Source organism: Oncorhynchus mykiss, chromosome 5, assembly GCF_013265735.2.
Source record: "Oncorhynchus mykiss isolate Arlee chromosome 5, USDA_OmykA_1.1, whole genome shotgun sequence".
Lineage (NCBI taxonomy): Eukaryota > Metazoa > Chordata > Actinopteri > Salmoniformes > Salmonidae > Oncorhynchus > Oncorhynchus mykiss.
The window spans coordinates 89,544,441-89,571,976 of NC_048569.1; the positions used below are offsets into that span (position 1 = coordinate 89,544,441).

Sequence of the window (27,536 nt, forward strand, 5' to 3'; positions counted from 1 at the left end):
TTTTTAACAGAATTTTCAAAAAAGGGGGGGGTAGATCTAACAGGTTATTAAGAGGCATGAATTGACTCAGATTAGCTTCATAATACAGTATACAAAATGAATCTCCCAAAGTACACAACCCATATCTCAATGATATGAGAGTGAAGCAGGTTTATAAATAGCATAGAGGGATATGAACACCTGCTAGTTCCCTCCCCAGCCCCCCCCCCCCCCCCCCCCCCATCCCTCCCCCAGAACCCCATCTAACCCCCTCCCCTCTCTTCCCCCTACTGCCCCCAGCCCACAGCAACAGGGACAGTTATAACCCCAGGTAATGGAGAAGGACAGTAACAGTTTGTAAATAGCTATGAGAATATTGTACTCAAGTGACTTGTTAGATACAGAGTATGATGTATAACTCATAACAAAGACATGTATAATTGCTAACCTGTTACTCTGTAAACCATATGACCATACCGACACATACACTGCATATATGGACATTGACACACACACACAACACACACAAGGAATGCACGCACGCAGACAAGCATAATAAACACACAAATCAAATCAAATTGTATTTGTCACATGCGCCGAATACAACAGGTGTAGATCTTAACGTGAAATGCTTACTTACAAGCCCTTAACCAACCGTCTCTGATCTGTCAACATTACTGGACTACTGTCTCTGTTCTGTCAACATTACTGGACTACAGCATGTCTCTGATCTGTCAACATTACTGGACTACAGCATGTCTCTGTTCTGTCAACATTACTGGACTACTGTCTCTGTTCTGTCAACATTACTGGACTACAGCATGTCTCTGATCTGTCAACATTACTGGACTACAGCATGTCTCTGTTCTGTCAACATTACTGGACTACTGTCTCTGTTCTGTCAACATTACTGGACTACAGCATGTCTCTGTTCTGTCAACATTACTGGACTACTGTCTCTGTTCTGTCAACATTACTGGACTACTGTCTCTGTTCTGTCAACATTACTGGACTACAACATGTCTCTGATCTGTCAACATTACTGGACTACTGTCTCGGTTCTGTCAACATTACTGGACTACTGTCTCTGTTCTGTCAACATTACTGGACTACAACATGTCTCTGATCTGTCAACATTACTGGACTACTGTCTCTGTTCTGTCAACATTACTGGACTACAGCATGTCTCTGTTCTGTCAACATTACTGGACTACTGTCTCTGATCTGTCAACATTACTGGACTACAGCATGTCTCTGATCTGTCAACATTACTGGACTACTGTCTCTGATCTGTCAACATTACTGGACTACTGTCTCTGATCTGTCAACATTACTGGACTACTGTCTCTGATCTGTCAACATTACTGGACTACTGTCTCTGATCTGTCAACATTACTGGACTACTGTCTCTGATCTGTCAACATTACTGGACTACTGTCTCTGTTCTGTCAACATTACTGGACTACAGCATGTCTCTGATCTGTCAACAATACTGGACTACTGTCTCTGTTCTGTCAACATTACTGGACTACTGTCTCTGTTCTGTCAACATTACTGGACTACAGCATGTCTCTGATCTGTCAACAATACTGGACTACTGTCTCTGTTCTGTCAACATTACTGGACTACTGTCTCTGATCTGTCAACATTACTGGACTACTCTCTCTGATCTGTCAACATTACTGGACTACAGCATGTCTCTGATCTGTCAACATTACTGGACTACTCTCTCTGATCTGTCAACATTACTGGACTACTCTCTCTGATCAGTCAACATTACTGGACTACAGCATGTCTCTGATCTGTCAACATTATAAATCAGGAGGTGCACGAAGTTAACTGCACATACTTTTCAGCCATGACATTTAGAAGGAGCAAAACAAAAGTTACAATCAGATGTTTTAATCTGATTTGATTCTGTTGGTATTGGTCATGGCTTGTCTGGACACAAAACATTGTTGTTCCTGTCGCTCTGTCGGTCATTAATCGTTGCTCTGCACATCATAGAAATAAGTCCCTGAATTACAAGGAGATCATTGATGTTATAATTTGATCATGTTTTGATGATACTCACAATAACAATTCTTTCTATACTTTGGTTAACAACATGATGGCACTTAACCTTTAGATGAGTTCACTGAGGGAGCTGCTAGAGAGATGATCTTTATACTTCTAAGGTAATATCAAAGTTGAATATTAATGATGTAAACATCTAGTCAGCCAACAGAGTACAATATCACCGACCCAGTGTTTTATTACGGCAGCTGTAGGTGTCTAGTAACCTGATCCCAGGTCTGTTTGTGTTGTCTTGCCAACTCCTTTGCATTGATTTGATAATGACAGCAGTGGAGTTGGCAAGACAACACAAACAGATCTGGGACCAGGCTAGTTGTCTAAGGCTGCAGTCAGAGAAGGTCACAGAGGTTGACACAGAAAGCAGATCTGCTAGTCTCACTGCAGCAGATATGATACAGGCATAAACTGTTCATAGAGTAAATGTCCGCATATCATATCCCTGATTTGACTGTAGCCTGCAGTAAGGTCAGAGGGGTGGACATATCCCTGATTTGACTGTAGCCTGCAGTAAGGTCAGAGGGGTGGACATATCCCTGATTTGACTGTAGCCTGCAGTAAGGTCAGAGGGGTGGACATATCCCTGATTTGACTGTAGCCTGCAGTAAGGTCAGAGGGGTGGACATATCCCTGATTTGACTGTAGCCTGCAGTAAGGTCAGAGGGGTGGACATATCCCTGATTTGACTGTAGCCTGCAGTAAGGTCAGAGGGGTGGACATATCCCTGATTTGACTGTAGCCTGCAGTAAGGTCAGAGGGGTGGACATATCCCTGATTTGACTGTAGCCTGCAGTAAGGTCAGAGGGGTGGATATATCCCTGATTTGACTGTAGCCTGCAGTAAGGTCAGAGGGGTGGATATATCTCTGATTTGACTGTAGCCTGCAGTAAGGTCAGAGGGGTGGACATATCCCTGATTTGACTGTAGCCTGCAGTAAGGTCAGAGGGGTGGATATAGAAAGCTGACGTCTGTTTGAAACTCTGAGGTGTTCACTGGGTGGTCTCTGATTGGTGGTGTCGGAGGGTTTTTTCTCAAAAACTATTGGCTCCACTGCCCCCAGGCCAGACAGCAGCTGCTGGGGTATCACCTTTGCAACAACAATACCGGTCTCAACCAGTCTTAACCACATCAGTCACGTTGCCTGTCCAGTAGGCAGGTTTGTTTTTCAAAATAAATATACAGTATAACTTTGGGATCATGTGATCTAATGTACGACATTCCATTGTTCACACTATTAATCATATTCCAGTTATTATTAACCTTTTACTGCAGTGGGCTAAACCAGGGTCCCACAGAGTGTTTCTGGGTAGTCTTAAACAAAATCTACTTTCAAACAAAAGTATACACGTCACACACATGATTATGGGCTTTAAAAAAAAAGTCTGATATTTTAAATGTTGAAATGTATAACATTTTGAGTTTGCATCCCAATATTGCACTTTATAAACATCACAGAATACTGAAATATAACAAAACTGTTTGACATAGAAACACCACATTGTTGGCGAGTTTTTAAAAATTATGTTAATTAATTATGACTCTACCCAAGAGGCCACGAGAGGGCGATTTGGCCATTTGACTACAGGAAAGGGGTATACTAAATACTTTTATATTAGATATTGCTCTGGGTTTACTCTAGTATCTCTGAGCTCAGATCAGTCTCTAAAGACAGGGCAGTGTAATTGGCGGCTGCAGTTAACACTCAGAAACAGGTCTGTGACCTATTGAAAAAGGTATTGTGATCATCACTGTCTGGGAGCTGCAGCATGAACAGTCAACAGGAAGAGAGCTGGAAACTACAGTATGTACTGTAAACAACCATAGGAGATACACTGGGCCATGATTACTGGATCCATTCATTCATTCATTCAATTGCATGACTTTGCATAATTCATTCATCATTTGGAGCTAAATAAACATGTTGATGTATGATGAACACAGACCACACAGCATAGACCTTCACACAAAACTCTCTCACCTTCTCTCTCTGTCACACACACACACACATAGCAACACCGCATATTCAATTGTAAAAGAGCAACAAATGGCTATTCCCCCCTATGAAGTTCCCATCCCCTGCACCCCCCTCCTCTGTCCCTCGTGAGACTCACCCTCTTGTGAGACATCATGGCTGCCCCTACCCCCTGTCATCCACCCCTCAGTGCCCCAGTGAGACTCACCCTCTTGTGGGATATCATGGCTGCTCCTACCCCCTGTCCTCCACCCCTCAGTGCCCCAGTGAGACTCACCCTCTTGTGGACATCATGGCTACTCCTACCCCCTGTCCTCCACCCCTCAGTGCCCCAGTGAGACTCACCCTCTTGTGGGATATCATGGCTGCTCCTACCCCCTGTCCTCCACCCCTCAGTGCCCCAGTGAGACTCACCCTCTTGTGGACATCATGGCTACTCCTACCCCCTGTCCTCCACCCCTCAGTGCCCCAGTGAGACTCACCCTCTTGTGGACATCATGGCTGCTGTCCTCATACTTCTGCTGGATCCTCTCCTCCAGGAAGTAGATCCTCAGCTTCAGGCTGAAGTTCTCCTTCTTCAGGTCATTTAGGTGCTGAGAAATAGTACGGTAACCACGGAAACTGTTAGACATGATGACGGGTTTTTCACAGGGGGCAACAGAGCCCCCCATTCAGTCCCGCATCCTAACTAAAGCAACACTGAATAAAAACATAATAACATGAACAAATAAGAATGCAAATCTATCTGTAAAACAGTCCTTACTGTCTAACTGTCAACAACTGTAACAGTCAACTGTGAAGTGACAGTCAAACTCAGAGAGGAGAGCTGCCCCGTTTTCGACATGGAGGGGTGGGGGCTGGGGGTGTTAGAGGACGGGGGACGGGGGACGGGGGACGGGGGGGGGGGAGTGTTAGAGGGTTGTGTCTGAGTTTCTTTTTTTAACACTGGGAAGTTATTCCAGGAATCTGACACAGGCTGGAGAGAATGGTTCAGACAGGCCTCAGGCAGTGCTGTTCTGCTACTGTAGCTGATTGCGAACACATACTGTATGTCACTACTTTTGTACAGTAGCCTCCCCTCCCCCCCATCCACCTAGAAGTGGACTTAGTGATTTGGAGGCCATCCACCTAGAAGTGAACTTAGTGATTTGGAGGCCATCCACCTAGAAGTGGACTTAGTGATTTGGAGGCCATCCACCCAGAAGGGGACTTGGTGATTTGGAGGCCATCCACCCAGGTGGAGACTTAGTGATTTGGAGGCCATCCACCCAGGAGGGGACTTAGTGATTTGGAGGCCATCCACCTAGAAGTGGACTTAGTGATTTGGAGGCCATCCACCCAGGAGGGGACTTGGTGATTTGGAGGCCATCCACCCAGGAGGGGACTTGGTGATTTGGAGGCCATCCACCCAGGAGGGGACTTGGTGATTTGGAGGCCATCCACCCAGGTGGAGACTTAGTGATTTAGAGGCCATCCACCCAGGAGGGGACTTGGTGATTTGGAGGCCATCCACCCAGGAGGGGACTTGGTGATTTGGTTACCTTGGCACGTTCATCCAAAATAATCCCAGCATCCGAGCAGTGCACCGTGCACCCGCCAACTTTCTTTCAATTCGCAAGTCGCTGAAACTATCCCACCAGAGAAAGCATCCGAGCGAAACAGTGACTCTCTGTCTTACTATGTGTAGCCCATGTATCTGATGCTGTCTGGCCAGAAACAGTATGACATATTATATTTGGCCAGACAGCAACAGATACATGGGCTACACATTCATGTCCTCTGCCTCGACCATGATGGCAGTGTTATTACATCCCCCAAAGTTAACCCACACTGGGCTAAGGATAAAAACTGCAGCCATTAACCCCACAACCCTCCACCCCATACCAGTGCACATACAGGCAGAAACTGCAAAACACCTAAACAAGTTGAACTGGAACCAGAAATGCTGAGACAACAGTGTATATGTATATCTAGAGTGAAGCATATGAGATGTGAACGTCAACATTTGACAACCATGAAGTTACTAGACGCTATCTGATCAGAAGGGGGTGCTATAGCACCACTCTCCTGCCCTGTTCACCTGAGTTAGTGGAAAAACTACACTCTGGACCCCGGAATGCTTCACTGATCCAAGGATATTTTTAGGAGCTATCAAGCTCTGGCTGTCGCTGTGGAATTCCAGACTGGGAACTGGGAACTGGCGCTCAGACGCTGTAGCGCTGTCCTGTGGGCCGTGAGGGGTAGAAGGGTAGTGGAGGAGAAGGAAAGACACTAAAACAGATTGACTCACACACACACACACACACAAGTGCACACGCACACACACACACACACACACACACACACACACACACACACACACACACACACACACACACACACACACACACACACACCAATGAGATGGTGTATGAAAAGTAGACCATACAAACAGTGAGCAAACAAGACTGCAATGGCTAGGCCAGGACAGCGACGGAGTGGCTGAGACGCAAACAGGTCAGACAATGATCATCATGTGTGACAACACTGTATTCCATCATATAGGATACAGCAGAGCTGTAGGGAGAGAACCCCAGTCCAGTCCACCCATTACAATCAATACAATATATTTAATCTGTCATAATGTATAGGCTATAGCAGAGCTGGAGAGAAGAACACCCATAACACACGACAACCCAATTAGAGCTCATTCAAAAGAGATCATTGAATGTGTTACCAAACCAGCTGCATGTAAAAATAAACCATCCCTATTCTATCAATGCACTTTCCCATTCTGACGTCTGCTCATCCCTTTCCGACGTCTGCTCATCCCTTTCCGATGTCTGCTCATCCCTTTCCCTTTCTGCTCATCCCATTCCGACGTCTGCTCATCCCTTTCCGACGTCTGCTCATCCCTTTCCCTTTCTGCTCATCCCTTTCCCTTTCTGCTCATCCCTTTCCGAAGTCTGCTCATCCCTTTCCTTTTCTGCTCATCCCTTTCCGACGTCTGCTCATCCCTTTCCGACGTCTGCTCATCCCTTTCCCTTTCTGCTCATCCCTTTACCTTTCTACTCATCCCTTTCCCTTTCTGCTCATCCCTTTCCGACGTCTGCTCATCCCTTTTCCTTTCTGCTCATCCCTTTCCCTTTCTGCTCATCCCTTTCCCTTTCTACTCATCCCTTTCCCTTTCTGCTCATCCCTTTCCGAAGTCTGCTCATCCCTTTCCCTTTCTACTCATCCCTTTCCCTTTCTGCTCATCCCTTTCCCATTCTGCTCATCCCTTTCCGACGTCTGCTCATCCCTTTCCCTTTCCGACGTCTGCTCATCCCTTTCCCTTTCTGCTCATCCCTTTCCGACGTCTGCTCATCCCTTTCCCTTTCTACTCATCCCTTTACCTTTCTGCTCATCCCTTTACCTTTCTACTCATCCCTTTCCCTTTCTGCTCATCCCTTTCTGCTCATCCCTTTACCTTTCTACTCATCTCTTTCCCTTTCTACTCATCCCTTTACCTTTTCTGCTCATCCCTTTACCTTTCTGCTCATCCCTTTACCTTTCTGCTCATCCCTTTCCCTTTCTGCTCATCCCTTTACCTTTCTGCTCATCCCTTTCCCTTTCTGCTCATCCCTTTACCTTTCTACTCATCTCTTTCCCTTTCTACTCATCCCTTTACCTTTTCTGCTCATCCCTTTACCTTTCTGCTCATCCCTTTACCTTTCTGCTCATCCCTTTACCTTTCTACTCATCCCTTTCCCTTTCTACTCATCCCTTTACCTTTTCTGCTCATCCCTTTACCTTTCTGCTCATCCCTTTCTGCTCATCCCTTTACCTTTCTACTCATCCCTTTCCCTTTCTACTCATCCCTTTACCTTTCTGCTCATCCCTTTCCCTTTCTGCTCATCCCTTTACCTTTCTACTCATCTCTTTCCCTTTCTACTCATCCCTTTACCTTTTCTGCTCATCCCTTTACCTTTCTGCTCATCCCTTTACCTTTCTGCTCATCCCTTTCCATTTCTGCTCATCCCTTTCCCTTTCTGCTCATCCCATTTCCTTTCTGCTCATCCCTTTCCCTTTCTGCTCATCCCATTTCCTTTCTGCTCATCCCTTTCCCTTTCTGCTCATCCCTTTTCCTTTCTGCTCATCCCTTTTCCTTTCTGCTCATCCCTTTCCCTTTCTGCTCATCCCTTTTCCTTTCTGCTCATCCCTTTCCCTTTCTGCTCATCCCATTTCCTTTCTGCTCATCCCTTTCCCTTTCTGCTCATCCCTTTCCCTTTCTGCTCATCCCTTTTCCTTTCTGCTCATCCCTTTTCCTTTCTGCTCATCCCTTTTCCTTTCTGCTCATCCCTTTCCCTTTCTGCTCATCCCATTTCCTTTCTGCTCATCCCTTTCCCTTTCTGCTCATCCCTTTCCCTTTCTGCTCATCCCATTTCCTTTCTGCTCATCCCTTTCCCTTTCTGCTCATCCCTTTTCCTTTCTGCTCATCCCTTTCCCTTTCTGCTCATCCCTTTTCCTTTCTGCTCATCCCTTTTCCTTTCTGCTCATTGTCTAGTGACAGTACTACATGAGATGGCGCGCATGCAGACATTTTCCAGAGTCCCGTACCAACTTTTAAATTGTACCCCACTGTTTTTTTTTACTGGGGTGAATCTAACCATCCATTATTACAATCAGACTGGATTAAAGCCGTGCAGATAAATATGTGAGTTGTGAAAGGCTCCTACGGCACACCAGCCACATCTTAGACATTTTCCAGCAGTGACTTCCCTCCCTTGTCAAGCAGAGCGGTGCCGCGTCCCATTCCCAACCCCGCTACCCCCCTAATTTGCATTTCCCATAGACCGCTATTGTGTTTCCATGGTGACCCTTGTCAATGGCAGTCATAACAGCTTACTAACCCCTTCCTCCATGTGTCAGAAGCAGTTTGGGGAACAGCAGTCAGCAGCCAACCGACATAGGAGAGAGGAGAGAGGCGGGAGGCAGTATTCCACCCGACATAGGAGAGAGGAGAGAGGCGGGAGGCAGTATTCCACCCAACATAGGAGAGAGGAGAGAGGCGGGAGGCAGTATTCCACCCGACATAGGAGAGACGAGAGAGGCGGGAGGCAGTATTCCACCCGACATAGGAGAGAGGCGGGAGGCAGTATTTCACCCGACATAGGAGAGAGGCGGGAGGCAGTATTCCACCCGACATAGGAGAGAGGAGAGAGGCGGGAGGCAGTATTCCACCCAACATAGGAGAGAGGAGAGAGGCGGGAGGCAGTATTCCACCCGACATAGGAGAGAGGAGAGAGGCGGGAGGCAGTATTCCACCCGACATAGGAGAGACGAGAGAGGCGGGAGGCAGTATTCCACCCGACATAGGAGAGAGGCAGTATTCCACCCGACATAGGAGAGAGGAGAGAGGCGGGAGGCAGTATTCCACCCGACATAGGAGAGACGAGAGAGGCGGGAGGCAGGAGGCCGTATTCCACCCGACATAGGAGAGAGGAGAGAGGCGGGAGGCAGTATTCCACCCGACATAGGAGAGAGGCAGTATTCCACCCGACATAGGAGAGAGGAGAGAGGCGGGAGGTAGTATTCCACCCGACATGGGAGAGAGGAGAGAGGCAGGAAGCAGTCTTGCACCCAACATAGGAGAAAGGAGGCAGTAATAAGAGGTAAATTATGCAGCTAGATAGTCTCCTGCCTCAGTCTCTGACAGGGCCTGGACCATAGGGTTGTCTCAGTCTCTGACAGGGCCTGGACCATAGGGTTGTCTCAGTCTCTGACAGGGCCTGGACCATAGGGTTGTCTCAGACTCTGACAGGGCCTAGACCATAGGGTTGTCTCAGTCTCTGACAGGGCCTGGACCATAGGGTTGTCTCAGTCTCTGACAAGGCCTGGACCATAGGGTTGTCTCAGTCTCTGACTCTACTCTTCACAGAAGAGACCTACAGTAGGGTTACAATGCAGCTATGATATTTGCATATGGTTCTTTAATTAGAATGTTGTTTTCAAACTAAATGTGCAACAAGACACCAGAAAATAACCACAAGTAAAACTGTGAAGGAAGGAGAAGGGGATTCTTAGAGGAAGTACAGTTGTGTGGTGTGAGTTGAGGACTGAATGGCTGTAAGTCAGCTCGCCATATAAAACTAGTGCTTGTTGAGTTAGTCCATGGAAAGGTGTCAGAACGTCCCTGTCGATAAGGCCAACACTGAGTAGAATGACACAACCACCTTAATGGGAAATAGAGTAGACCACACAACATACTGAGGTTAGAGACACTTTTTACTCCAAATCCTCATCATTAAATGAGTTATACAGTCTGACAAGGACTTTTCCAAACTGCCAATATACTGTATCTGTAATAATATACATGGTCCTACTGTATTTACACTATAAATAAATAGTAAATAATAATAAATATTACATTAACAAATGGAAAAAGGCCATGTGTGCTTATTGGTCGCATGCTGTTAATTACATCAAGCCAAGTTTAACAACCATGTAAAATTATATTTATGGTTCAGCGCTTCTGTTTATTTAATTATTACTGCTTACATCGCAAGTCCCATAATTATGCATATACAAATTGGGCAGACAACCATACAATTCCACTGTTTGGAGTCTATTTATAAGGAAAATAAATGAAGCAGAACATTTTCAGTTCCGCTGTATCCAGGGAAACAAATGCCAAGGCAACAGTACTGACTTTTACTGCGATGCGATGGGATGTGATGTAAAGTCATGTGATGTAAAGTCATGTTTGAGTTTTATCAAAGTATGCTTGAATAGGTGCAGCACAGACAAGAGTCCCCAGATATATTTCAATAGAGCTAATTAACTTAAAAGTGTGGCGTACTAAATCATATATAACATTAAAAACAACAGTCCCTGCACTCTGAATCAGTAACCCCAGGGTAACACAATGTGTGCAGAGCTTTACTAAACCTGAATAAAATCCATTATTAATCCATGACCAAATAGAACAAACACTTCTTGGCTGCCTCCATCTGTCAGTTGACTTTTGTTGCCATGGTAACACGATGGAAGTCACAGAGAGGGTGATATCACTTTTACTTCTTCCCCTCTCTTCATCAAGCAGCATGTCCCCTCCCTCTCTTCCCCCTTCTCTTCATCTCTCCCCTCGCTCCATCCTTCTCTCTGTTTCTCTGTTAAATCCATCCCAGATGTGGTGGCAGAGCATGGTGCCAGTGGTATGTGAGTGGAGGAGGGAGTAGTGTAATGGGGGGGTGGGGCCCTCTCCCTCTGCCAGCTTCCCATCAGGGGTACGTACGTACACTGGTACTGAGGGGGGGAGAGGGGATGGGTGGTGGAGGATCACTTTCCAGCCTGCCTGCCAACCCCCCACTGCACTGCAGCCCTTAAGGTACATCACCCTCCTTGCTCCCAACCATGGCCAGAAAAACAGACCCAACACTGACTAACCTGCCCGTAAACCCTACCACACAACACCTATAGCTATCCAGAAACATACACACTCACACACACACACACACACACACACACACACACACACACATGCAAAATGCACACACACACTCACACTTTACATTACTTTCCCACACACCCCTATCCCGTACCCCTGCCTCTCCACAGGCCTTCTCATACAGCCCACGCCCTTGCTGCCTGCCTGCCTGCCTGCTGCCTGTGCTCTACGGGGCCTGGACGGGGCCTGGACGGGGGCAGAACCCAGCAGTGCTGGAAAAGAGCGGGTCACACGCTAGGTCTTAGAGAGCCGTTGCCCCCGGCGTCAGTGTTTGGTTACAGGTCGTCGCTGCGTTTCCATGGGTACTTACAGTACTTCTACGCCTGTTGTTTTGGGCTTAATGATGCCAAGTAAGAAGTAGACATAAAATTAAACAGGATTTATAGAACAACAAAAAAGTAGGACACAAACACTTGGTATAGCTGTGTGGTCAGACTACGCCTGTAGTCTGTAGTTCATATGTCCAGAGACTGACTCTGGGTTGAAGAGTCTACTGGCTGCTCTGGGTTAAAGACTCTACTGGCTGCTCTGGGTTAAAGAGGCTATTGGCTGCTCTGGGTTAAAGAGGCTATTGGCTGCTCTGGGTTAAAGAGGCTATTGACTGCTCTGGGTTAAAGAAGCTATTGGCTGCTCTGGGTTAAAGAGGCTATTGGCTGCTCTGGGTTGAAGGGGCTATTGGCTGCTCTGGGTTGAAGGGGCTATTGGCTGCTCTGGGTTGAAGGGGCTATTGGCTGCTCTGGGTTGAAGTGGCTATTGGCTGCTCTGGGTTAAAGAGGCTATTGGCTGCTCTGGGTTAAAGAGGCTATTGGCTGCTATGGGTTAAAGAGGCTATTGGCTGCTCTGGGTTAAAGAGGCTATTGACTGCTCTGGGTTAAAGAGGCTATTGACTGCTCTGGGTTAAAGAGGCTATTGACTGCTCTGGGTTGCTGAAATTACTGCTCCTCTCTCAGTTTAACACACACAGCTGATGTCATGTATTTTGTGGGGAAGAGAGTAATACATAGTGTAAGTAATGCAGAGCGGGCTGGACTTGCAGCGTCTTGTCTCCAGCTGCATACTGGTCTACTGGGTGTAATCAATGAGAGGAGACGTCCACCTCTCTGTCGACGCCACGTTAGCCTCATGCTTTATATCACCCCCCCCCCCCCCCCCCCCCCCCAGATACTGGAAGGTGTATTCTCGCCAGGTGCAACTCAAACATCCCAGACCGTACCATTTACTGGACGAGTGAGTTTATAAACTGGAACCGAATCCGGACTCTTGGAGCACTCATTGGCCCGGGATCAGAAGCTCCAGCACCGGTCTTCCTGACCCAGACTGTCTGTGTTACCTGACCCCCGGAAGTGAGCCTTTCCCTCGGCAGAACGTGACGGATGGCCCCTGGCCTGGAGCTCTGGTCGATAGTGCAGAGTGTGATACTCCCAGAGAGGGCAGCAGGGCCCTGACTCAGGAGGCTCCTGGGGCTAACACTACTGCTGCTGCTGCTGTTTGGGCTGCTGGGTAGGGACTAGGGAGGAAAGGAACCCTGTCAGCTCAGCTCTGGGCCAATAGATCCTGCCTTTGTGCATTTGTCTTTATTTCTTGCATATCCCCGATATCAGGGTACTCATGTCAACATGTTTGCTTTCAGAGCATATTTGATCCCAAATTATAACGTTCAAAAGTTTGGGGTCACTTAGAAATGTCTTTGTTGTTGAAAGAAAAGCACATTGTTTGTCCCTTAAAATAACATCAAATTGATCATAAATACAGTGTAGACATTGTTAATGTTGTAAATGACTACTGTAGCTGGAAAAGGTAGATTTTTGATGAAATATCTACATTGGCGTACAGAGACCCATTATCAGCAACCATCACTCCTGTGTTCCAATGGCACGTTGTGTTAGCAATGGCACATTGTGTTAGTTTATCATTTTAAAAGGCAAATTGATCATTAGAAACCCCTTTTGCAAAAAACTTGTCAGACTATTCTTGTTCTGAGAAATGAGTGCTATTCCATGCGAGAAATTGCCAAGAAACTGAAGATCTTGTATAACGCTGTGTACTACTCCCATCACAGAACAGCACAAACTGGTTCTAACCAGAATAGAAAGAGGAGTGGGAAGCCCTGGTGCACAACTGAGAACAAGAATAGACTGACGAGTTTCAGAAGAAAGTTATTTGTTTCTGGCCATTTTGAGCCTGTAATCAAACCCACAAATGCCGATGCTCCAGATACTCAACTAGTCTAAAGAAGACCAGTTTTATTGCTTCTTTAATCAGAGAACAACAGTTTTCAGCTGTGCTAACATACTTGCAAACGGGTTTTCTAAAGATCAACTTGATAAAGTTGGATTAGCTAACACAACGTGCCATTGGAACACAGGAGTGATGGTTGCTGGTAATGGGCCTCTGTACGCCTATGTAGATATTCCATTAAAAATCAGCTGTTTCCAGCTACATTAGTCTTTTACAACATTAACAATGTCTACACTGTATTCCTGATCCATTTGATGTTATTTTAATGGACAAAAAAATGGATTTTCTTTCAAAAACAAAGACATTTCAAAGTGACCCCAAACTTTTGAACGGTAGTGTACCTCTCGGAATTTGTATTTCTCAAAAAATGATTTGCTTGTCACACGATTAGATCGACAAAAGAGAGGATGAGAGAGATACTTGTGTGTATGTGCCTGTGTATGAGAGAGAAAGAGAAAGAAAAGACTTGTCTGGCCAACACAGACTTGTCTGGACACAGATCTGACATACCACACTCTTTCATACTACCCCCCCCCCCCCCAGCCACTCCTTTATTGCGTTCCCTCCATCCAGAGGTGTGATTGCTGTGAGTCAGCCAGGCAGAAGAGGGGGGGGGGGGGTTAGGCTTAAAGCAGAGAATATTGGGGATTGGAGGGTTGGATGAAAGGAGCTAGAGAGAAAAGAAGAAAGAGAGAGAAGGAGAGAGAGAGTGAAAAGAGAGAGAGGAGAGAGAGAGAGAGAGAGAGAGAGAAGGAGGAGAGAGAATGAGAGAGGAGAGAGAGAGAAGAAAGAGAGAGAAGAAAGAGAGATAGGAGAAGGAGAGAGAGAGAAGAGGGAGAGAGAGAGAGAGAGAGAGAAGAAAGAAAGAGAGAGAGAGCGAGAAGAAAGAAAGAGAGTGAGAGAAAGAGAGAGAGAGCAGGGGTTGAGGATCCAAGTGGAGGGGATATGGAGAGATGGGGAGCGGGAGATGGGGAGGAGGAAATGGGAAGGGGGAGATGGGGAGGAGGAGATGGGGGAGTTGGAGATGGGAGGAGGAGATGTGGGAGGAGGAGATGGGGGAGGATATTGGTAGGAGGAGATGGGGGATGGGGGAGGAGATGTGGAAGAGATGGGGGAGGGTATGGGGAGGAGGAGATGGGGAAGTAGGAGATGGGGAGGAGGAGATGCGGAGGAGGAGATGGGGGAGTTGGAGATGGGAGGAGGAGATGGGGGGGGTGGAGATGTGGGAGGAGGAGATAGGGGAGGATATTGGTAGGAGGAGATGGGGGAGAAGATGGGGAGGAGATGGGGAGGAGATGGGGAGGAGATGGGGGAGGATATGGGGAGGTGGAGATGGGGAAGGAGGAGATGGGGAGGAGGAGATGGGGAGGAGGAGATGGGGGAGGATATGAGGAGGAGGAGATGGGGGAGGAGGAAATAGGGGAGGAGGAGATGGGGGAGGAGATGGGGGAGGAGGAGATGGGGGAGGAGGAAATAGGGGAGGGGGAGATGGGGGAGGATATGGGGAGGAGGATATGGGGAGGAGGTGCAGCGCAGGCGAGGGGGATATATGACCTTCATCAGTCTCACTTGCAGAACAGAAGGATCACATCAGTGTACTTAAGAAGATGTTAAAGACCACATCTTCAATCATACAGACATCTGATTGAGCTCCTCCATCTCTGCATCTCCTCCACTCAATCATCCTCCACTCAATCACCCTCCCCATACACAGCCTGTCATCATCTGAGGTGAGAAACTAAATAGAGCCTCAATAGGTCTCTAATGTCCTAGTTCAGGAATCCCCTCAAAGTAATTTTGGCTGTAGACAGAATGCAACTGGGAGTGATTAGGGAGTCATTTTGGTTCGGTTATCCAGGTGAAACCATCATGACTTCATTTTGAGTCATCAAATTGGCAATAAAAGTTCCCTTTCATTTGACCTTCTATTCTTTCTTTCCCTGCCAGAAAACAGATCACAACAATTAAAAAGGAAGAATAAAGAGAAATACATACATTACCCCCCACCTTCACTTCCAACCTTTCTGACAACCTCCATCATGCCCACACATCAGCATCTATACTATATATATGAATCAGAGGAGATTAAACACTTTCACCTCCACCCCTACACCTCTCTCTCCTGTGGCTCCAATCAATAGCTTCCCGTGTGAGTCTCAGTACACACATTAACCAGGGCATCAGAGTCTCGGAGTCCTCCTGACCCACCGCCTCCACACACCTCACCCCAGCTCCCCTCACTCTCCACTGGGAAGCAGGATCAGAGAGAGGGGGTGGAGAGATGAAGAGAGAGACAAAGACATTGGGAGAAGTTGGGGTATAGAGGGTGTGAGAGAGAGAGAAAGAGAGAGAGAGAGAGAGAGAGAGAGAGAGAGAGAGAGAGAGAGAGAGAGAGAGAGAGAGAGAAAGAAAGAGAGAGAGAGAGGAGAGAGAAAGAGAGAGAGAGAAAGAGAGAGAAAGAGAGAGAGATGGAGAAAGAGAGCGAGAGGATGAGCTAACCATCTGTAGTTACATGCTGCTGCTATGCTGTTTTCTGACTGTTGGCTGTGTGATTGGAAAAGGTTTGGTCTCTGCTGGAGAGTCAGGAAATGATACCACTAAGGTACTCTGTCAGGTTTGGTCTCTGCTGGAGCGTCAGGAAATTATCCCACTAAGGTACTCTGTCACTAGGTCTGAGGGTTGAAAGTGGATGACCATCAAAACAAGGGTGAATCAAAAACACACCGACACACACGCTCCATATCCTTGCCCTACTATCTCTAACTGTACACACCATCATCTTTCAGACTAGAGAAATCAATAGCTGCTCTTACTTCTAATTGATGAGAGTTTATCTACACAGGGAGTCTGTGTTGTCACGTCCAACTAAATACTTTCCATGGGTTTGTGTAAGCAACCATAAACACATTGCAGGTAATTATAAAAGCATGCATTTAATGTTACGGGGAAAGGTCTGCTTTGTGGAAAAGTGCTGCTGTTCCCAGGGCCATATTTCCCAGAGTACATCTGTCTCTGGTTCTGTGTGTTTATGGAGGGTCTAAATGATGGTATCGAGTTCTCTCCCACCCAAACCACAGCCAACTGTCATGAACCCTCTCCACCAGCCACTTTTGTCTCTCACAGACGTGTAACCCAATCTTTCCCTGAGTTTCTCTCTCTTCGCTCGAATTCATTTCAGACGAACAGGGAGAGTAGTTTTGATAAAACAAACATAAAGTGGGGGGAACAAAGCAATGTGTTTTCGCCACAAAGAGAAAGAGGAGGAAGGAAACGCCGCCGGAGAAGCAGTTTTGTGAATGAAGCCCAGCTGAAGCAGAACAGAGAGGAATGGGGTACCAGGTCCATACACCTCAAAATGTGCGTGTGTGTGTGTGTGTTTGTGTGTGTATGTGTGTGTGTGTGTGTGTGTGTGTGTGTGTTAGTGTGTGTGTGTTAGTGTGTGTGTGTGTGTGTGTTAGTGTGTGTGTGTGTGTGTGTTAGTGTGTGTGTGTGTGTGTGTTAGTGTGTGTGTGTGTGTGTGTGTGTGTGTTACATACACAAACCAACTAGAAACTGTGCTTCTCTCTGAAGAGTGCAGTGCCCAATACATCCAAAAGATGGCAACAGGAGAGAGCTAGTATGGTGGTATACTGGTGGCATGGGGGTAGACTGGTAGTATGGTGGTATGGTGGTATACTGGTGTTATGGTGGTATACTGGTGGTATACTGGTGGTATACTGGTAGTATGGTAGTAAACTGGTGGTATGGTAGTATACTGGTGGTATACTGGTGGTATGGTGGTAAACTGGTAGTATGGTGGTATACTGGTGGTATAGTGGTATGGTGGTATACTGGTGTTATGGTGGTATACTGGTGGCATGGGGGTAGACTGGTGGTATAGTGGTATGGTGGTATACTGGTGTTATGGTGGTATACTGGTGGTATACTGGTGGTATACTGGTAGTATGGTGGTAAACTGGTGGTATGGTGGTATACTGGTGGTATACTGGTGGTATGGTGGTAAACTGGTAGTATGGTGGTATACTGGTGGTATACTGGTGGTATGGTGATATACTGGTGGTGTGGTGGTAAACTGGTGGTATGGTGGTATATTGGTGGTATACTGGTGGTATGGGGGTATACTGGTGGTATAGGGGTATACTGGTGGTATGGTGGTATACTGGTGGTATACTGGTGGTATACTGGTATACTGATAGTATGGTAGTATGGTGGTATACTGGTATACTGGTAGTATTTTAGTATGGTGGTATACTGGTATACTGGAGGTATGGTGGTATACTGGTATGGTGGTATACTGGTAGTATACTGGTAGTATGGTGGTATACTGGTAGTATGGTAGCATGGTGGTATACTGGTGGTATACTGGTGGTATGGTGGTAAACTGGTGGTATGGTGGTATACTGGTGGTATACTGGTGGTATGGCGGTATACTGGTGGTATACTGGTGGTATGGTGGTAAACTGGTGGTATGGTGGTAAACTGGTGGCATGGTGGTATACTGGTGGTATACTGGTGGTATGGTGGTATACTGGTGGTAAACTGGTGGTATGGTGGTATACTGGTGGTATACTGGTAGTATGGTGGTATACTGGTGGTATACTGGTGGTATGGTGGTATACTGGTGGTATGGTGGTATACTGGTCGTATGGTGGTATACTGGTGGTATGGTGGTATACTGGTGGTATGGTGGTATACTGGTGGTATGGTAGTATACAGGTGGTATGGTGGTATACCGGTCGTATGGTGGTATACTGGTGGTAAGGTGGTATACTGGTCGTATGGTGGTATACTGGAGGTATGGTGGTATACTGGTGGTATGGTGGGATGGTGGTATACTTGTGGTATGGTAGTATGGTGGTATGGTGGTATCGTGGTATACTGGTCGTATGGTGGTATACTGGTAGTATTTTAGTATGATGGTATACTGGTCGTATGGCAGTATACTGGAGGTATGGTTGTATACTGGTGGTATGGTGGGATGGTGGTATACTGGTGGTATGGTGGTATATTAGTGGTATACTGGTGGTATGGTGGTATGATGGTATACTGGTCGTATGGCAGTATACTAGAGGTATGGTGGTATACTGGTGGTATGGTGGTATACTGGAGGTATGGTGGTATACTGGTAGTATGGTGGTATACTGGAGGTATGGTGGTATACTGGTAGTATAGTGGTATACTGGTGGTATACTGGAGGTATGGTGGTATACTGGTGGTATGGTGGTATGGTGGTATACTGGTGGTATGGTGGTATACTGGTGGTATGGTGGTCTGGTGGTATGGTGGTATACTGGAGGTATGGTGGTATACTGGTGGTATGGTGGTATACTGGTGGTATGGTGGTATACTGGTGGTATGGTGGTATACTGGTGGTATGGTGGAATACTGGTGGTCTGGTGGTAAACTGGTGGTATACTGGTGGTATAGTGGTATACTGGAGGTATGGTGGAATACTGGTGGTATGGTGGTATACTGGAGGTATGGTGGACTTCTGGTATACTGGAAGTATGGTGGTATACTGGTGGTCTGCTGGTATGGTGGGCTGGTGTTATACTGGACGTATGGTGGTATACTGGAGGTCTGGTGGTATACTGGTGGTATGGTGGTATACTGGAGGTATGGTGGACTTCTGGTATACTGGAAGTATGGTGGTATACTGGTGGTCTGCTGGTATGGTGGGCTGGTGTTATACTGGAAGTATGGTGGTATACTGGAGGTCTGGTGGTTTACTGGAAGTATGGTGGTATACTGGAGGTATGGTGGACTTCTGGTATACTGGAAGTATGGTGGTATACTGGTGGTCTGCTGGTATGGTGGGCTGGTGTTATACTGGAAGTATGGTGGTATACTGGAGGTCTGGTGGTATACTGGAAGTATGGTGGTATACTGGAGGTATGGTGGACTTCTGGTATACTGGAAGTATGGTGGTATACTGGTGGTCTGCTGGTATGGTGGACTTCTGGTATACTGGAAGTATGGTGGTATACTGGTGGTCTGCTGGTATGGTGGGCTGGTGTTATACTGGAAGTATGGTGGTATACTGGAGGTCTGGTGGTATACTGGAAGTATGGTGGTATACTGGAGGTATGGTGGACTTCTGGTATACTGGAAGTATGGTGGTATACTGGTGGTATGGTGGTATACTGGTGGTATGGTGGTAAACTGGTGGTATACTGGTGGTATGGTGGTATACTGGAGGTATGGTGGACTTCTGGTATACTGGAAGTATGGTGGTATACTGGTGGTATACTGGAGGTCTGGTGGTATACTGGTGGTATGGTGGTATACTGGAGGTATGTTGGACTTCTGGTATACTGGAAGTATGGTGGTATACTGGTGGTATGGTGGTATACTGGAGGTATGGTGGTAAACTGGTGGTATACTGGAAGTATGGTGGTATACTGGAGGTCTGGTGGTATACTGGTGGTATGGTGGTATACTGGAGGTATGGTGGACTTCTGGTATACTGGAAGTATGGTGGTATACTGGTGGTATACTGGTGGTATACTGGTGGTATGGTGGTAAACTGGTGGTATACTGGTGGTATGGTGGTATACTGGAGGTATGGTGGACTTCTGGTATACTGGAAGTATGGTGGTATACTGGTAGTCTGCTGGTATGGTGGGCTGGTGGTATACTGGTGGTATGGTAGTATACTGGTGGTATGGTGGTATACTGGTAGTATGGTGGTAGGAAGGAAGGAAGGAAGGAAGGAAGGAAGGAAGGAAGGAAGGAAGGAAGGAAGGAAGGAAGGAAGGAAAGAAGGATGAATATATGATATATGATGTGTGTAACCATGACAGTATCCTTCTTTGGATGGACAGTGAGTTGAAGTCATATTAGTCTACTCTATTCAATTCTACAGTACTCTGTAATGCCTGGACATATGTACAGTACATCTGATGTATCTGTGTGTGCGCTGCAGCCATGCCCTCCTTTGTTGTCTATGGACAGAAAATCAAAGGGACACAGAGCCATGCCCAAGGGCCCCATTGACTGCACTGAACCATCAGCTGGCAGGATGGGACTGTAACGTCACTGTATAATAGGGTCTGGGGTGAGGGGAAGGTGGTGAGGATAGGGGTGAGGAGCTGGGAGAGGGGAGAGGCACAGTCTCTGCTCCCATTGTTTCCCATAAACGGCACATCTGTAGAACTCAATAACTAAACTATGCACACACAGACACGCACACACGCACGCACGCACGCACACACACACACACACACAATAAAGCCTCGAGTTCCTTGTTAGGAAGGATCAAAGGTTTGCCGATCCCTGGTGCAATAAATGCTGTTAAACTCTATCCTGTCCTGGGGTGCCTCCCTTACTGCTCTGACAGAGACATACAGCTGGCTGCTCTCCTTTCATTCAGCCCTGGAACTGGAAGAGCAGAGAATCTCTCCCTCTCCGTGGCTCTCCGTGAGCTGCATGACTCTCCGTGAGCTGCGTGACTCTCTGTGAGCTGCGTGACTCTTCGTGAGCTGCGTGACTCTCCGTGAGCTGCGTGGCTCTCCGTCGTGAGCTGCGTGACTCTCCGTGAGCTGCATGACTCTCCGTGAGCTGCGTGGCTCTCCGTGAGCTGCATGACTCTCCGTGAGCTGCGTGACTCTCCGTGAGCTGCGTGGCTCTCCGTCGTGAGCTGCGTGACTCTCCGTGAGCTGCGTGACTCTCCGTCGTGAGCTGCGTGACTCTCCGTGAGCTGCATGACTCTCCGTGAGCTGCGTGGCTCTCCGTGAGCTGCGGTCACTAACATTAAAGGAGCAGTGCAGGAAAAAAACAGGATTTTCCTGTTTACATTATTATTTTTTTTCTACACTATGAGGTTGAAATAACACTCTGAAATTGTGAAAATGATGATAATTCCCTTTTTGTGTAAAAGCCGTTTAAAAAAAGAAAAGAAGACATTTCAGCCTGTTCAGGTGGGATGGAATATTTGGCCCAGATCATGACATCACAATCTGATCAGATTGTTCTGAAAAAATTACCAGTCATGCCTGTTTACCTAACTAGCTACCATATTATTAACTTAAAAGGCCTCTCTAGGACACAGCATCCACAGAACAGTTAGTGGCTATGAATTGAAATAGCAGCACAGTATTTGTATGAAGAGACATTGACACAATTGAATCCAGAAAAACTGCAGAATCTCCTAATTTCAGAGATTTAAGAAGTATATTGTCAGCACATCCTTACTTTGTGAAATGACTGTCTTTACTACCGAGTTTCTAGCAAAATTGCCAATTAATGTATAACATGTTGCTGCTGTGTGTCTTTAGGGAGCAGAGCTGGCCTTCCTTTTCTCCATCCTACCTTTCTCTGACAAATTAAATATGCATTCATCTGGTTCCTATTACCCGCTCGTTATGGATAATTGGGGTGGTATTGACAAACAGTATGACCCACTTCTGACTGCATGGCTCTGGTTGAGCTGAGTTGTTTTTCATTAGGGCACGTGCTTTTCTTATTAGATCAATTCAGATGGAACCTCCCAGTTTCACTCCATTTGTGATTGTTTTCTTCTGCTTCGTGCCTTATTGAACGTGACCCTGAGCTGAACTAGGCTGGGCTAGAATGGGTTGGGTCAGATACGTTATATACCTGGCCATATTAAGTCCAGTCCAATCCAGTCCAACCCTGTCCTACACAGCATCCACAGCCGGAGCTGCAGAAGTGTCTTTAACGAGAAGTTTGATGGTTCAATTCTAATGTTTCATGGGCAGTGAAAATATTTTCACAGGGGTGGAGAGGTTACTTGAGCAAAGTTGTAAAATAAAAAGAACAACTGATGGTGTTTTAAAATGGGATTACTGCCATTCCACTGGATCACAAGATCTGGTTGGAGAAAAGGATTGTAGAAACACATGAGCTCATGCCACTTAATAATCCCCATGAAGAATTGAAAAAGTCCTGAGTCAAATGTAGGGCCATTACCTATGATCTCAATCAGTCAGCCCTGCAGGATGAGTCTGAGTCACTCTGGACAGACAGACAGTTTGGAGAAGCAACTTATGACCCATATGACACCGTTTTCCATATATAGTGCACTACTTTAGACCATAGCCCTATGGGCCCTGGGTAGTGCACTACTTTAGACCATAGCCCAATGGGCCCTGGGTAGTGCACTGTATAAGGAATAGGGTTATGGGCCCTGGTCTAAAGTAGTGCACTATATAGGGAATAGGGTGCCATTTGAGACAGAAAAACAGAGCAGAATGTTCCTTCTTGCTGAAATAATGACAATTCTGGGTGGGTGGCTGGGGAGGTTGGGTTGGTCATGCAACCTGGTAGTTATCGCAGAATCTTTAGAGCGGACGACAGAGAGAGAGTGTGAGATGGAGAAATAGAGAGAAAGAAGAGAAGAGAGACAGAGAGAAAGAAAAGAAGAGGGACAGAGAGAAAGAAGAGAAGAGAGACAGAGAGAAAGAAGAGAAGAGAGGAAGAGACAGAGCTATAGACTAAAAAAAGGTTGGACCAGCTTAGGTGGCCATGTCGAGACAGAGTCTGATGTTGATTAGAGTCAGGTGTTGCTCTGCTCCTGGTCTTCCTCTTTCTCTCTGCAACCAATCAGACCATTTACACGGCAGGATCCTAACAGATCAGTCATACACGCTTACTGTCCCAAGAAGAACCTGTCTGCTGTACCAGCACAACCTCAATATTTCAACACCACAGCATTTTAATCTTCCGCTTCCAGGAACCTCTCATTGGAAATACATGGTGACACATGGGTGCAGCACAATGTTCCAGATTATTTGTTTTTCTTCTCTAATTCATTTCTCTCTCTCTTTCTCTCTCTCTCCTTCTCACTTGTTTTCTGGCTAGCAGGTGGGTTTTCTCTGGTATGTGATGAGGAGTGGAGTAGGTGTGAGAGTGCTCTATCTCTCTCTCAATTTCAATTCAATTCAATTCAAATAGGCTTTGAATTGAATTAGTTTGAACTTTTTAGTACTGTTACAATGAAGTGAAGAGCAGTGGAGTCTGCAGAGGGGAGGACAGCTCATAATAATGGCTGGAACAGAGCGAATGAAATGGCATCAAACACATGGAAACCATGTGTTTGATGTACTTGACACCATTCCACTGAGCTTGTCCTCCCCAATTACCGTGCCAAAACATTCTGTGGAGAAGAGTGGACTAAAGTTATGTAAATGATTGGGCCAATAAAGGTCTTTTTAAAATGAAATCTGTCTCTGTCTCTCTGTCTATCCGAGGCCTGTTGTGCACATGTCCCCCTCCCCAGCCCAGTGTAACCCATCACCCAGAGCATCTGATTTCAGACCTGTTTTTGATTACAGACTGATCTGGTCATTACCAGCCCAGTGAGAGACTCTATAAAAGAATAACAAATGGAGAATATCAAACAGTCCATCAGTAATGGGTTAGTACAGGCAGCACATCCATCTTAAACACACCTAGCAACACAACCATAGAGTGTGACTGCCTGAAATAACATGAGAGCACATATTTGTCTTCAGTATATCAGAGAGCTTATAGCTACAGGATATCATGTACAATCTTGGATGTATATATTATCCTTTAACCAATAGAATTCCTGATTGAGTGACGGAACATTTGATTTCTGTCCATACTGTAGACTATAGACTCTAGATCAAGAGCCTTCTGATAGCTAGATGTCCAAACATAACGTTCCCAGAGATTTCAGTGTCAGTGAGACAGTAACCCAGGTCCCAGTGTAACAGTCAGTGCTTGGTTGGCCTGGCCAGTCGTCTCCCCTTGCAGCCCCGTGCTACATATTTACACTGTGATTCAGACTACAGGGATATATTACAGCTGGCATATCAAACACACAGGATACTTTTAATCATACACACTCCTTTCTCCATTCTCTAAGTAACAAACTGCCATCAGTTCTATCTGCCACTCAGGTGTCATCGGCCAACATGTAACTCAATAGCTCGTGTCTCGTTAAATCTGCAAATCTGAGTATCAGCTGTTGCAAAGTCATTGGTCAGATGTAATTTGTCAACATATTGTGACGTGGAATCTACATGGAAAATGCTTTGGATTTGAAGAACAAAAAATGTTTTGAGGTGAAATTTCAACCACAGGATTATGTTATTTGTACCTTTAAATCAATGCCAGATTTTCCACGCCAAATCCATTATCAGAAAAAAAGGAAAGGCTGGGCAGCACCTCCTACTGGAGAGTTGATCTATCTACAGCACCTCCTACTGGAGAGTTGATCTATCTACAGCACCTCCTACTGGAGAGTTGATCTATCTACAGCTACCTTTTGGTTTCCTGTTCAAGGTTTTCACCAAGGCCAATCCTGCTTAAATATGATGTTTGTCACTGTCTATTACCATTATGCTATCGTGACAATGATTGCTTAGATATCTCCACTTAAAAATGTAAATGATTGCTATCGAAGTCTTTCCAAAGGGTAAGTTTAAAAGAGCAAATGAAATGTGACCATACTTTATCAATCATCAATGGTGCTATTTAGGCCTATAAAGCATTTGTAGTCAAGGACAGCAATTGTTTCCTTTCAATGCAGAACTCAACAAAAAGTAGACCAGCGTTTTTTCTTGATAAAAACGGGGCGTAGGTGGTGGGCGTGGCAGGGGGCGTTAGATTCCCATCTCCATCTCAATCTTTGGTTGAAATGGAGACGTGAATCCAACATATGAATGATTAATTTGTAGAGAAACTGGAATTAAAGCCAGACTAAGTCAGTGGTACAGATGGAACTATCCAAGCAGAAGATACATAGTAGTGTGTATATATATATATATACATAGTATAGTATATATACATATATATAGTATATATATAGATACATAGTAGTGTGTATATATATATATATAAAACCCTACCATCCCTCCCTAAGTAATGCAGAAGACACATTTCAGTTAAAGGCATTCAGTTGTACAACTGACTAGGCATCCCCCTTTCCCTTTCCCTAATTGGAGTAAACTAATGTACAACAAGACTTAGGCTTCTACTTCCAGCTTATACATACTATATACATTTTACACAGTATAGTTTAGTCCCATCCTTCAGCTCCACTCAACCCCTCCCATCTCTCTCTGAACACCATCCAGTTTCGATTTCCATTTGCCATATATTTTCAACTGTGCTGTGGTGTTTCACAAAAGTTCTGAACATTTCTATTCTCATAGTTCCTACAGCTTGTAAATTAAAGATACACATTTTTGCTAAGAGTAGTATTATATTATTGATCAATTGACTATTACTTTTTAAAATCACCCAGCAGTTCTATTTGGGGCGGCAGGGTAGCCTAGTGGTTAGAGCGTTGAACTAGTAACCGGAAGGTTGCAAGTTCAAACCCCCGAGCTGACAAGGTGCAACTCTGTCGTTCTGCCCCTGAACCCACTGATCCTAGGCCGTCATTGAAAATAAGAATTTGTTCTTAACTGTTAAATAAAAATACATTTGCAGAGTTTGCTTCAGGTAAATGTTGCCATTATTCAGCTGAACTTGTGACCACGTACATATGGACAGTACCAAAACAAATGAGGAAGTTAAGACTATTTTACAAACTAATGTAACATTCAGCATTACAATGAGTAACAAATCCATGGTCACATTTTGAGGTTACTATAACTATACATTACTTCTTAAGTAATCATATAAAGCACGTGTGTTTGAACACGAATGCGAAGGTCGCAGGTCTGTGGAGATCTACACAATTGGTGTAATAATCTGTGCAGAATCTCAAACAGCACTGATCACTTGCACCATGTACTTTTAATGTAATCTCAACTGCAATCCAGGTCATTTGGTTCTGCTATTAGATGAAGGACAATGATAACACAAAATATCTGACATTGTATCCACATTTGAACTTTGCTGTACTTTTAGATGGTTAATCGCATAGTGACAACACATTGGAAATTCAACTAACTTTTGGCTGTCTTTTCGAGTGGGTGAAAAAAGGTTGTAATCTCATTGATCAACGTCTCAACGAAATATTACCCAATTATCCACGTTGAAATTACATAGTGTGCCCAGTGGGGTGACTGGTGGGGAGATTGGTCAGATTTATTGAGTATATTATACTGATTGGTCAGATTTATTGAGTATATTATACTGATTGGTCAGGCTGACTTCACTGTGTAGGCTATGTGGTTTTCTGTCTCTCTAACCCTGGTAAAGGAGGTTCACTTTATTGTACAGTAATTGCAGGCTCCAGCCAGTCACTAACTACCAGAGCGATTCAGTTTTTTGGTTTGTAATCATTTCCATATGATTCACTGGCATTGAGGGATATGTTGAAATGTACAACATAAATATCCTCTCTCTGAGTTTGAGAAAACACACACACACAAACACACATTGTGTGGTGCAGCGCCTTCAGCTGTTGTCAGGCTGATTTCACTCTCACACTGCTATGTCGTGTCTGTAACAGGATAGACATGGTACAGGACAACACAACAACAACATAGGGTACATAACAACAACAACAACACAACATAAGGTACATAACAACAACAACAACACAACAACAACAACATAAGGTACACAACAACAACACAACAACAACATAAGGTACATAACAACAACAACAAAACAACAACAACAACATAAGGTACACAACAACAACACAACAACAGCATAACAACATAAGATACACAACAACAACAGCAACACCAACATAAGGTACACAAAAACAACAACAGCACAACAACATAAGATACACAACAACAACACACCCACAACATAAGTTAAACAACAACAACATAAGGTACACAACAGCAACACAACAACACAAGGTACACAAGGTATACAACAACACAACAACAACACAAGGTACACAAAAAC

The 27,536-nt window shown here is 45.4% G+C and overlaps 1 protein-coding gene across 4 annotated transcripts in view; it reads right to left on the minus strand.

Moving 5' to 3' along the window:
* Positions 1-27,536, minus strand: part of pde4dip (phosphodiesterase 4D interacting protein) — a 142,481-nt gene that overhangs the window by 78,270 nt on the left and 36,675 nt on the right. For 2 of the 4 annotated variants that reach the window (XM_036978715.1, XM_036978716.1), the window contains exon 4: positions 4,507-4,617. In XM_036978715.1, coding sequence (XP_036834610.1) covers positions 4,507-4,617 — 111 coding nt within the window. Of the gene's footprint in view, positions 1-4,506; positions 4,864-27,536 lie in introns of those variants that run through there. The other 2 variants (XM_036978718.1, XM_036978717.1) reach the window with 2 other exon arrangements.